Source organism: Poecilia mexicana, unplaced genomic scaffold (assembly GCF_051168715.1).
Source record: "Poecilia mexicana isolate PSO_F unplaced genomic scaffold, ASM5116871v1 scaffold_2, whole genome shotgun sequence".
Taxonomy (NCBI): Eukaryota; Metazoa; Chordata; class Actinopteri; order Cyprinodontiformes; family Poeciliidae; genus Poecilia; species Poecilia mexicana.
Genome location: NW_028263371.1, coordinates 718,288 through 730,475, shown reverse-complemented (window position 1 = coordinate 730,475; position 12,188 = coordinate 718,288). Strand labels below are relative to the sequence as shown.

Below are 12,188 nucleotides of genomic sequence, written 5' to 3'. Positions count from 1 at the left end.
CTTAATTAGCCTGTGATCTTCATCATCCTTCACCATACTCCTGATGTCATTCTCCTGGAGCTTACTCTTGAGTTTTTTTCCCATACTCCTCCATGTTGTCTCTGTTAACTTTAACTTGCTTCTGACTCCGACTTCATGGTTCTTCTTTTCTTCAGGTCACAGGTAAGTCAGGGTTTGTGTTTGGTGAAGCATCTCACTGTTTCGGTGGGCATGGTTCACAGACGTTCAGATAGTTGGTCACCTGCTCAGTCGCTGCATCAATGTCATTTAAAGTCTGAGCTTCAGTTGTTCTGCAAACAATAACAGGTTTAAATGAATTTCAGATCTGTCCTCAAGGCAAACTGCCATGCTCGCTTTAGATGTTTTCCTGCTTTTACACACCTGATTCAATATGACCAAACATTGCACTGAAAGCCATTTATAAAAGCATCACTATATTAATCCCTTCTCTATTGGCTCATTTTGCATTTTTTGTTTTCTAGGGACCTTCAGGGCCACAAGGAAGGAATGGAGAACCAGGACCTAAAGGCTCAAGCGTAAGCAATTAAAAAAAACACTTATTTCATTTTACAAATGTTAAACGGCGCCACAAATTTTGATATAAATCTGTGAAAACATAAAATATGCAAAATAGTCAAAAGCTTGGATCTTACTTCCTGATTTTTTTTTAAGAAAAAATAAATCTGTAAGTTTGAGCTGCCAGGTCATTAAACAGTCAGATCTGTAGACCAGAATCAGATCCAGTGTTAAACCGTTGTTCAACTTGATCCACTTCAAATATGTTTTTTCTAACAAAGCAGTTTTGCTTATTGATCATCAAGTTCTGACCACATCCATGTACATATTACTGTAAACAAAACTTTGTTTGCCATAGAAAAGGATGTAGATGTGGATTAATGTTTATTTATTACTGACACAGAACTATGAATTAGAATTGACTATATTTTACTAAAAGAGAATATTTGTAATATTTTCTACTCCACTGTTGTGCTTCTTTTTTGTTTTAACTGCTGTTTATATCTTTATGTTTTTTATGCTATTACTATTGTGTTTATTGTCACAGGGTCCAGCTGGGAAGGATGGACTTCCGGGTCATCCGGGTCAAAGAGGAGAACCAGTGAGTTACATTATTCTTTTCAAGAGATGTCTTAACCACACATTTACCCAGAAACCCTTGCTCAACCAGTACTGAGCCTCACTGCGAGATTGAATCCCAGCCCAGGGTTTTAATTACATTTAAACTCTGATCAATGATAGTCTAAAAGGATTGCAGACACACTGTCAGTATTTAATGTCCAACTTTTTTTCAGGGCTTTCAAGGAAAAACGGGCCCCCCAGGGCCTTCAGGTGTGGTCGGACCGCAGGTAGGCGCCTCGGTTTGAAGCTATTGTTTTGAGTTGAAGAATTTTCCCATACTCCTCCATGCTGTCTCTAATGTTAACTTTAACTTGCTTCTGACTCCGACTTCATGGAGTCATGGTTCTTCTTTTCTTCAGGTCTTCAGGTTGAACTGAACATAATAATCAGTTCAATTCAATTGCAGTTAAACAAATTTCAGTTTGATAAAATTTTACCTAACTTATTTTTTTATTGCAATTAATTTAGCTGAATTATTCTGATTACATTCAAAATATTTGAAGTAATTTCAGTTTATTTCAATGCATTTTAGTTCAGTTCAGCTCAGTTTTTATACAACTTAAAACAGAAGCATTACATCAAGGCCCTTTAAGAGTCAAAAAGATTAAATTTACATCTCGTCACACTGAGTACATAGACATTCTCCATCTGAGATTTAGTTTGGATTATTTCAATATGATAAGTCTCCTTACATTCAGAGTCATTTTCGAAGCCCTGCTGTCTCATTGGGTTGGATTGTAATACCCTGTTACTGTTATTATTGAATTCCACTGAAATCATGTGTGATGTTTGCTTCAGGGGAAATCAGGGGAACCTGGACCAACAGGAGACCGCGGTCACCCGGGAGCACCAGGGGTACCCGGAGAGCACGGTTTACCTGGGGCTGCTGGGAAAGAAGGCGGAAAGGTCAGATGCAGATTTATTATTTCTGTTTTCATCATTCCACTTATTCTGTAGGTAATATTTCTATTCTTGTTAATTCATGTCTTAGGGGGATCCTGGTTTACCAGGGACATCAGGGAAGAACGGTCCAACTGGACTGAAGGGGTTCAGAGGGAGCAGAGGAGCTACTGGAATTATGGTACCACATAACTGCTGAAATACTCTACATCTGTGTTTGTGTTTTTGTGAAGATCTTTTAGTAGTTTAGTTCTACAAAATGCTTTATTGACCTTTAAAGGGACCCTCTGGTCTGAAAGGAGCAACAGGCCCCGGTGGATCCCCCGGATCTCTGGTGAGTAATGGCACAACGATTCTGATTTACCATAACTCCCTGTCAGGCATTCTGCAGCTGTGGTTCCCCATATGCAACATTATCTTCTGCAGTAATTTGGTCCTTGAAGACATTTAAAGGGCTGATATATTGTGTGTAGGGGCCATCAGGAGAAAGGGGCCCTCCAGGACCAGCTGGGGCAATCGGACAGCCTGGTCGTGCCGGAGCGGTTGGAGGTCCGGGACCAATGGGAGAGAAGGGGGAGCCTGTAATTATCAGCATGCTTCTTGTTTCTTTTAATCATTTCATCTGCTGACACCGGAGGCTGCTTTAGAAAACATAAACACAAACAAAAAAATACTTCTATGTAATTTTAATAAATTAATTGTTGCTTGTAATTTTTCTCTGCATTGTTTATATCCTAGTTGCACTTTTTTAAATGAGCTCTGCATTTGCCTCAGGGAGAGAAGGGTCCTATTGGACCTGCGGGTAAGGATGGGGATCAGGGTCTGGTAGGAATGCCCGGAGCAACAGGACCTGCAGGACCTTCGGGGGATGATGGGGATAAGGTAAAGCATGCATGATGGGTTACAGTACAAGAGAAGTAAATACAGGATCTGGGGCCAATATCTGATTTATGCTTTTTGTAAATCTGTGTTCCTATACAGATTATATCTTATTCTGATTGTTCTGTAATACCTCCAGTTATCAATATTTAAAAAGCATATTTTCTACAACATTTCCACACCCAGCATCAAAACTCAGCTTGACGGCTCCAAAAAATGAAATCGATCTGCTTCTCTGTAATTCCTTCAGTCTTCCTGTTATCTGCTGGATTCTCAGCCTGTTTGAAACTGTAGAAAATACAGATTCATTTTAAATAGATTCCTACAAATGTTCTGCATCACCTCAATGATACTGAAAGTATTCAGATCGGAGTGTTCTTCCCTCAGTAACCACGTCCACATCAAAAACTGTTGTTAGCTCGAGATGTTAGCTCTTGGCATGGTGTGCTCATGAATTGAAAGAAAGATCGGATGTTTAAGTTCTCAGCTGGCCACTCACCATTCAGTCAAGTGGAAAGTTTCCAGATGTTTTGTGTTTCATGTCCACAGGGGGAGCAGGGAGGACCTGGACAGAAAGGCAGCAAAGGAGACAAGGGGGAAGCGGTGAGTGTGGTGTCAGTTTGTGCTTCAGAAGAATCTGTTATGGTCACCTGATCCAATTTCACATAATTCTTTGGTGGTTTCTCAACAGGGCCCCCCAGGTCCTACTGGCACCCAGGGGCCAGTTGGTCAGCCAGGTCTTCCAGTGAGTCTTCATCTCTTTTCTTTTCTGTCTTGTTAGGACTGATGGTTGAAAGAGAGAATTTCTGTTGTGACATTTTTTATGTAATATATCATAATATGATTACATTTATGTCCTAAATGCACCATCACAATGGACTGATCCCAGTAATCAATCTGTTGTCACTAATGTCACGAGACGTTGATCCTGAATGTGTTCACACCAGACTCCACCTGTCTAACAGGGTGTAGATGGGCTGTCTGGCCCTCGAGGGCAGCAGGGTATGTACGGTCCCAAAGGAGACGAGGGGCCCCGTGGTTTCAAGGGCTCCAGAGGGCCGAGAGGATTACAGGTTAGGTTTGTGAATGTGGGGATTCTTGAAGCATATTAATTTAGTTTTTATTTCAGTTAAATAATTCTGTGCATATTGTCCCAGGGCATGCCTGGCTTACCTGGAGAAAAGGGAGAGAGTGGACATGTTGGTCTGATGGTAAGTTTATATTCTCTTTATTCTGTTTGTTTGCTTTTGCACCTTTTTTTCTAATGTCACAAATGTTTGAAAAAAATTTTGATTTATCGTGGTTACCTGGTTGTAGGGTCCACCTGGACTACAAGGCCCCAATGGTGCTCAAGGACCAATGGGAGGACTGGTAATTCCTTAGGCGTTTGATTTTGAATCTTAATCTTTCCAGAACTAAATTCTACGGTAATAAATATAATTTGTGTGGCACAGGGACAAACCGGCAGACCTGGGATGATTGGACAGCCGGGTGTTGTGGGCGAAAAGGTAAAAAAAAAAAACTTCACTGTTTTCACTTGAATATCCTAATACTTCTCTTATTTTTTGCACTTAATATTTTTTCCTCTTAGGGAGAGGATGGAGAAGCGGGGGACCCTGGACCCGTCGGTATTCCAGGAAGGCTGGTGAGTCTGTTTGGTTTGTAGCTAGCAAATCCTTGGAATAAAAATGTATTTTACAATTAATGTTATTGCCTTAAGAGTCTCCCACACTTTACATTTCCTCTCTCCTCTCCTGTTGCTTACAGGGTGACAAAGGAGACCAAGGTGAAAAGGGAGATACGGGCCCTCCAGGAGCCGCCGGCCCCCCGGGGGCCAGGGGCATTCCAGGAGAGGATGGAGCAAAGGGCAATGCTGTAAGGGCCACTCACACTGTACTGTGTGATGTGCTATGACACACATTACTGTAGCATACACAAACAACTTTAGTTGTAAATAGAAATGTAGAGTCTATTCCTAAAGAATTGAACAGTTGTAGTAAATAAATGGGTGATAGATAAATTTGTGGTTTTAAAGTAAAATACCAATATTGTTAAGTATTTACCATTTACAGATTTCCTAGTCTTTTAGAGTGTTTGTCAAATATAAATGTTTCAGATCATTAAACAAATTTTAATATCAGACAGAGATAAACACGAGTATAACAAGAAAAATATTTCATTTATTAGGAAAAAAGAAGCTATGTGATAAAGTAATTGCCCTGTTAAGGGCAACAATTAGCCATCAAATGTCTGTGGGATCTGCAGTCTTCTTGTTGAGAAAGTTTGGCCTCTTCCAATTAAACCATGAATTAATTATAATTAGGTACAAAAGAGCTTCATCTTACTTGCCACAACCAGTCTTGATTACTGCCTGACCTCTCGAATCAAGAAGTTACTTAAACAGAACCAGTCTGTCTGAGACTGTTGGCAAAATGAACTCAAATCAGTGCATCAGGTACAAATGGAAAAAAATTCAAGAACAGACTAGAACTACAGTGAGTAACATCCTAATGTTTTCAGAGTCTTTTCTCAGCCTCTGAGACTTAAGGAGACTACAAAAGCTTTTATTGCTTGTGTCTTTAGTTCAGGGGAATAACTGCATTCCACCTGGAGATATACCGTTTTAGCTACAGGCCTTCAGAGACTCTTCATGGCTTCAGGGTCTACCATCACCACTGACCTCCAGTCGTCCTGGTTCTCTGTCATCGATGGCCTCCAGATTCTCAGCTCCTTCGTGACCGGCCACCTTCCTGTGGCCTTTCTGAACTGATTAAGAACTCTAGTTTGCTTTTCTTTCGGACCCTTTATTTTATTTTCGGTTTCCTCTGTTGTGAGGAGTTCTGACCGTAAATCCAATACTGAATCTGTGGCTGGCAGCTAAAGATTGAGGTGAAGACACCGAGGCCTTCAATATCACAGACTTTGATCACATTCCTAAAATCAAATTTTCAAACATGAAAAAAGCTGGTTAGCGAATATAAGAGTGTGGTTGTTGTAATGCAAAACAAATATTTTTTTCTATTGGTTTTTAACATAGGTATACATGCTGTTTGACCAATAATAGTTTTTTTTCTATTATTTTCTCACATGTTTTAAGAGATGCCTGCCATATTCTCTATTGGAAACAAACGTTTTAGCCTAATGACTCACTTTAGCTTCAATCAAACATTTGAAATCTTTTAGCAATAGCAAATTCACATTGTTGAAAATTAACAAAATATGTGCTTTCATTGTAAGGTTTAATGCGTTGTATTTTTGAATTGTCTTCTTTCCACAGGGTCCTATAGGTCTGACTGGTGACCTTGGTCAGCAGGGAGAGGCAGGACCCAACGTGAGTGCCTGCTTGAAATTCACTTGTTTTATCTTTTAAATAATCATAAAGTGCTGACTGTTGGTCTGTTTATCTCACTGCTGTAAGGCAGCAATGTATGACACATTCCTTAGAAGCTTGTGTTGTATGTGTGGGAACGTTTGATGTGCATTCACATTCTAAGAACATACAAAACTAGAAAACTATTCACACCCCTTGAACGTTTCCATATTTTGACACATTACAACCAAAAATATAAGTATATTTCATTGGAATTTTATCTGACATACCAACACAAAGTGGTATGCATTTGTGAAGTAGAAAGAAAATTATATGTGATTCAAAACATATTTTACAATAAAAACACTGAAAAGCACGGCGTGCAGAAGTATTCAGCCCCCTTTAATTTGAGTGCAACCAATTGCCTTCAGAAGTTACCTGATGGCTCCCTGTGATTAAACAGAGTCCAGGTGTGTGTAATCTGATGTCAGTAGAGACCCAGCTGCTCTGTGACGCCTCAGAGGTTCAGAGAATATGAGAGAGCAAACAGCATCATGAAGTCCAGGGAACACAGCAGACAGGTCAGGGAGAAGATGCAGAGACGTTTAAAGCAGACTTAGACTGTAAAAAGATTTCCCACGCTCTGAACATCTCACTGTTGAATCCATCATCCAGAGATGGAAACAGTCTGGTCCAACTGTAAACCTACAAGATGAGGCCGTCCACCTAAACGTCCAGCTGAACAAGCAGAGCTCTGATCAGAGACTCAGCCAAGAGGCCCATGGTGACTCTGGACCAGATACAGAGATCCACAGCTCGGGTGGGGGAATCTATCCACAGGACAACTATTAGTCATCACTGCACAAATGTCTTTCTGGAAGAGTGGCAAGAAGAAAGTCGTTAGAGAAGCACAAGAAGTCCTGTTTACAGTTTGACAGAAGCAGACATGTGGCAGGAGGAGCTTCTGCTATGTGTTGGCTTCAGGTTGGAAAGTGACAAAATATGGAAAAGTTCAAGGGTTATGAATATTTTTGCAAATCACTGCATGTAAGCTAAACATTTATTTTGTAAAAAAATAAAAATAAATAGAAAAGTCAATATGATCTCAGTTAGACTTTGATTAAACCACATATTCCAATTAAAGATTAAATATAGAAGAGAAGGAAGCAACTCCTAACCACAACTGTTTATTTATATTTATGTTTAAATATTGCATATTTTATATTAACATTGTAAGAAACCACAAGATCACATAAATATAACATCTCTTTAATGTATGTATGTTATGGATATTTTATTTATTAATGTTGCGTGTTTGTAGTGAAAGACAGTGATGTGTTCCAGAAGGACAAAATCAAAAAATCAATAAGTAAATAAAAAACTAAATAAATACTACAGCAATCCAGAAGTAAAATATGAACATTTGTTGGCATTTTTACATTTGTTTAACCCTGCTATTTGTGTATAAAACTAACATTGCATATTTTCAGTTTACTCACTAAACTGTAAAACACAAAGTTTTTTGTAAATTCTCAGCTATGCTTTTCACAATATTTTCTCATGTTAATTTTTAATACAGCTATGAATGTTTTATAGTTTAGTTTTCCTCTGCCCACTCTGTTCTCTTCCTCATTAGGGTGTAGATGGCCTCCTCGGATCTAAAGGAGACACCGGAGAACCTGGTAAATCTGTAAGTTTCACTTTGTAAACTGTAACCTTTGACATCCTTAATGTCATTATTTAAGATGATGTTATCATACAAGGGGACCTCATTCTTTGAATTCCTCAGGGACCCCCAGGGCCGACAGGGGAGCCTGGACCACCGGGGCCTCCTGGACGAAGGGTTTGTATTGCTGATTGTGTTTTTTTTAATTATTATTCTCTCAGTATCAAGTTTCATTATTTGAATGATGTCCTGCTACTTTCAACTCACCTGTAAACATTCAGGGACACTTGGGAAAACCAGGGAAGGAAGGCAAAGAAGGTCTGAAAGGAACAAAGGTAACATTTGAAGCATCTTTAAAAAAAAAAACAAAAAAAACCTTTGAAATGAACCGTGTGTCTGAGGGTGTCCCATGTTTCTGTCATTCTGTCAGGGGTCCCCTGGACTGGAGGGTCCCATTGGAAAGACGGGACCCAGAGGTTCTCAAGGGCATCCAGGAAAAAATGGTCCACAGGGCCTGAGAGGAATCCCTGGGCCAGCAGTGAGTCTGTTTGTGCCACTAGGAAGAAAGCAGACTAAAGACCACGCTCAATAAGTTTCTCTTTCTGTGTGTTTGTAGGGTGAGCAGGGTTTAAATGGGCCACCGGGTCAAACTGGACCTCCAGGTCCCATGGTAAGATCTTCAATTTAAACATTTAGGCTAATGTGCATGAGGCTAATTAGCAATATGAACTTGTACATAAAAGTGAATCGTTTCTAGACATGAGACAACAACTATCGCCAAATATCGTCCGGTTACCTTTCATTTGTTTCCCTCAGTAAGCGCCTGGCGAGGGTCTCAAACTGCAGGACTCAACTGCCAGTGTTCTGCAGCTTTTAGCTGTGTCTCAGTTTAAGCACACCCCAACTTAGTTTGCTAGGCTGAGTCTGTAGGGCTTGAATAAAGGCTAAAGAAGCTGTTTAGTCATTTGATGTAGGAAAACATTTAAAGGTTCAAGGACACTGACCTTGTTGGACTTCAGGTTGAGAGCCACTAAATAGTTAACCTGAAGGTTTCTGTTTGGGAGAATGTATGAATTTGGTTAAAATGTTAATTAACTTTTAACTAAAATTGCAAACATTAATAATAAGGATCTATAGCTATCAAAAATAAATTACATTTCTTCAATTGAGTAGAGAAAATGTATCAACAAAATTATATGAATACTAATGTTTTATGACTGATCTGATCAGGTTGATGTAAAAAAACAAACAACATAAAAAAACATGATTTTAACTATATAACCTTTGACTCTTTAGGGTCCACCAGGTTTACCCGGCTTCAAGGGAGATCCTGGCAGGAAGGGAGACAAGGTTAATCAAAAACATGCAACTATTCTTTTACTCTAATATGTTCACTGTTGTGTTTGTAACCTTGTTCATGGTGTGGTCACAGGGTCATGGTGGACTAATCGGACTCATAGGACCTCCAGGAGACATCGGAGAGAAAGGTGACAGAGGACTACCAGGAAACCAAGGCCTCCAAGGTCCAAAAGGAGATGAGGTACTGAAACACCCACAGTCAGAACTTAATCAGAACACAATGGAATTATATACTTGAGAGTTGCTTGGTGAAATAATTCAGATTGCACATAGGTACACATTAATAAGGAAAACTTACATTGATAACACATTTTTTAAACATGTTTCATTTTCACCTCCATGGGACGCTCCCTGCTGTTTAAAGAAACTGAGCCTGCTCTGTAAATCCAGATTTGTTGCTTATAATACAGTTTTGTACAGCATCCACATAAAAATAGATTGGGATTTCTTAATAATTAGCTTAACAGTATGCTCACAGAAACTATGGGTGTACCTGACATAAAATCACAGTGTACTAATAATGGGTTTCAAAAGTTGAGTTTTGTGGCAGCTTCAAAAACCAATCATACCTCAGACTTGATCGGGACATTTCCAGCTTCAAGTAGACGTTGAGCAACAAGAACAGTGTTTAAGATATTTCTGTTGAAGCTTGTCTTGTTTACTTACAGTTTTGTCTCCTTGAATAAAAATTAGGGTGCAGTCGGCCCAGCAGGCCCACCTGGACCTCCTGGTCCCACGGGACTGTCTGTGAGTAAACTATAGGCCGTCTCACAGCTTGTAAAGAGACTAAACAATTGCTAACCTGACAGTTTTCTGGAAAACTACTAATCCTAGTTTTATGCTTGTCTCTTCTCAACACCTGTCCTATTCTAATAGGGTGCTATTGGTCAAAAAGGCTCCAAAGGGAACCAGGTACAGTTGATACTGATTTTTAGGTTTTAACTGTTCCCTGTTATTACACTCATTGTTAGCAGCTCCACAGTACAACCTAAAGTACATTGTATTATTTACTATTTAGGGTCCAATAGGTCCCAGAGGAGACACCGGCCCTGTGGGGCCTCCAGGACCACCTGTGAGTTCTGCCCATAGCAAATGTTGTGCCATCAAAGTGTCTGTATTCATTAAGACTCTGCCTTAACTTCTTCTTTGTTCTTTTGGTGTGTTTTCTCTCCCTAGGGTCGGGCCGCTGTTGGTTTTTCACCTCTTCCAGAGCGAGGAAGAAGAAGAAGAACTCACCCTGTGGTCGATGGTGCTACAGTGGAGGATGAGGAGGAGACCATGGACAGAGGAGAGGACGACGGTTGGGTGCAAAGTGACCAGGCCACACTGGATGGTTTGGTGAAAGATAATGAGGCTCAGGACATGGAAGAAGTGTTTGCTTCAATTTCATCTATGAAAGTTGAGGTGGAGGGTCTGCGTAACCCAATGGGGACTTACCACAGCCCAGCACGCACCTGCAAGGAGCTCTGGCTCCTCCATCCAGAGCTCCCCAGTGGTACTTTATCACTTTATGAACTTTTTGAATCAGAACATCTGGACCTCTTCTGTTTACATGTCTAAAACATTCATGTCCTTTATGTGAATTAGTTTTTTGTTTCTTTTTTGCCTCTCCAGGGGAGTACTGGATAGACCCCAACCAGGGCTGCCACAGAGATGCCTTCAAAGCTTTCTGTAACTTTACTGCACAGGGAGAAACGTGTTTGTACCCAGACAAAAAGTTCCAGTCTGTTAGTTTATACAGCTTACAGTAAGACATCACTAAATCTTATTTTGTTTTGCAGCAGTACTAACTTCATGTTATTTGTTTCCATCAGGTGAAATTAGCAGCATGGAAAGGGGAAAAACCTAAGACCTGGTACAGTAAATTCAGGAAAGGAAAACAGGTACAATGTGATAAATAAATCTGCATCAGTTTCATTCCGACTTAATGGGGAGATATATGCGATTTCATAGATAATTTTTATGATTCTAGCAACAGAGATCCATTTCTGGTGATCAATATAAAATCAACTAAACGTCTGTCCATGTCATAACTAATGAGTCTCTGCACTGAGTTTATATACAACATGTTCTTGTAAGCTTTCTATTTTTTTCCCCACAAGTTAATTTTTCAGGCTTTTTAAATGTTCAGTGATCAAAAGCACCATCGATGGTAATTGAGCTGAGGTGACGCTCTTTTCCACAACAACAGAGAGAAAACTTGTCTGCACAGATTGGTTTGTTTCCATGGAGAAAATTGGTTGAGTGAATAGATAGGAAGTCTGCACTGATTGGTACGCTCTCTGCAGCCCTGGGGATGCTTTTAAAGAAAGTGTTGGTTTAGTTAGAGCCACAGATGACCAGAATAACAGCTTCAATTATTTTACCTAAGAAAACAAAACACAGGCTGTCAGTTTCATTTTGACAAGCAACAGTATAATCAGAAAGTTTGAGGGATGAAGACAGAGATTTGTTCCTGGAGACTAAATGAGGCTGCTGTGAGTGACTACCATCCAGAGCTCTGAAAAAGAACCTGGCTCTGCCGAAAGTTTAAATACAAGATGCAATTTATGCTTCTTAGTTTGTCAAAATTATAACACTGTGGTGATGATGTGCACAGAGCTACTTTTTGTTTCCATTGTGTCTTCGCTGTATTTGACCATGAATTGTGTGGCTCTCTTCCAGTTCTCCTACACAGGGTCAGATGGTGTTTCGATACACATCGTTCAGCTGACCTTCCTGAAGCTTCTCAGTGCCACAGCAAAGCAGACGTTCACCTATCACTGCCTCAACTCTGCTGCCTGGCTACACGTGGCCACCTACAGTCATGAACATGCACTGCGCTTCAGAGGCAGCAACGGGGAGGAGCTGACTCACGAGAACGCACATTACATCAGTCCACTATACGACGGCTGCCAAGTAAGTGTTGCAGACATGTGACATTAAAGCAAACGTGCA

At 40.1% G+C, this 12,188-nt stretch overlaps 1 protein-coding gene across 1 annotated transcript in view; it reads left to right on the top strand.

Moving 5' to 3' along the window:
• LOC106908231 (uncharacterized) overlaps positions 1–12,188 on the top strand; it is a 33,905-nt gene that overhangs the window by 16,761 nt on the left and 4,956 nt on the right. Inside the window, exons 31-61 of the mRNA XM_014974275.2 lie at positions 483–536; positions 1,064–1,117; positions 1,311–1,364; positions 1,936–2,043; positions 2,129–2,218; positions 2,318–2,371; positions 2,511–2,618; positions 2,812–2,919; positions 3,466–3,519; positions 3,608–3,661; positions 3,882–3,989; positions 4,074–4,127; positions 4,234–4,287; positions 4,371–4,424; positions 4,508–4,561; positions 4,684–4,791; positions 6,194–6,247; positions 7,863–7,916; positions 8,016–8,069; positions 8,174–8,227; positions 8,323–8,430; positions 8,509–8,562; positions 9,189–9,242; positions 9,325–9,432; positions 9,945–9,998; positions 10,128–10,163; positions 10,270–10,323; positions 10,428–10,746; positions 10,866–10,978; positions 11,066–11,134; positions 11,916–12,149. Of these exons, the coding sequence (XP_014829761.2) occupies positions 483–536; positions 1,064–1,117; positions 1,311–1,364; positions 1,936–2,043; positions 2,129–2,218; positions 2,318–2,371; positions 2,511–2,618; positions 2,812–2,919; positions 3,466–3,519; positions 3,608–3,661; positions 3,882–3,989; positions 4,074–4,127; positions 4,234–4,287; positions 4,371–4,424; positions 4,508–4,561; positions 4,684–4,791; positions 6,194–6,247; positions 7,863–7,916; positions 8,016–8,069; positions 8,174–8,227; positions 8,323–8,430; positions 8,509–8,562; positions 9,189–9,242; positions 9,325–9,432; positions 9,945–9,998; positions 10,128–10,163; positions 10,270–10,323; positions 10,428–10,746; positions 10,866–10,978; positions 11,066–11,134; positions 11,916–12,149 (2,589 nt within the window). The remainder of the gene's footprint in view (positions 1–482; positions 537–1,063; positions 1,118–1,310; positions 1,365–1,935; positions 2,044–2,128; positions 2,219–2,317; positions 2,372–2,510; positions 2,619–2,811; positions 2,920–3,465; positions 3,520–3,607; positions 3,662–3,881; positions 3,990–4,073; positions 4,128–4,233; positions 4,288–4,370; positions 4,425–4,507; positions 4,562–4,683; positions 4,792–6,193; positions 6,248–7,862; positions 7,917–8,015; positions 8,070–8,173; positions 8,228–8,322; positions 8,431–8,508; positions 8,563–9,188; positions 9,243–9,324; positions 9,433–9,944; positions 9,999–10,127; positions 10,164–10,269; positions 10,324–10,427; positions 10,747–10,865; positions 10,979–11,065; positions 11,135–11,915; positions 12,150–12,188) is intronic.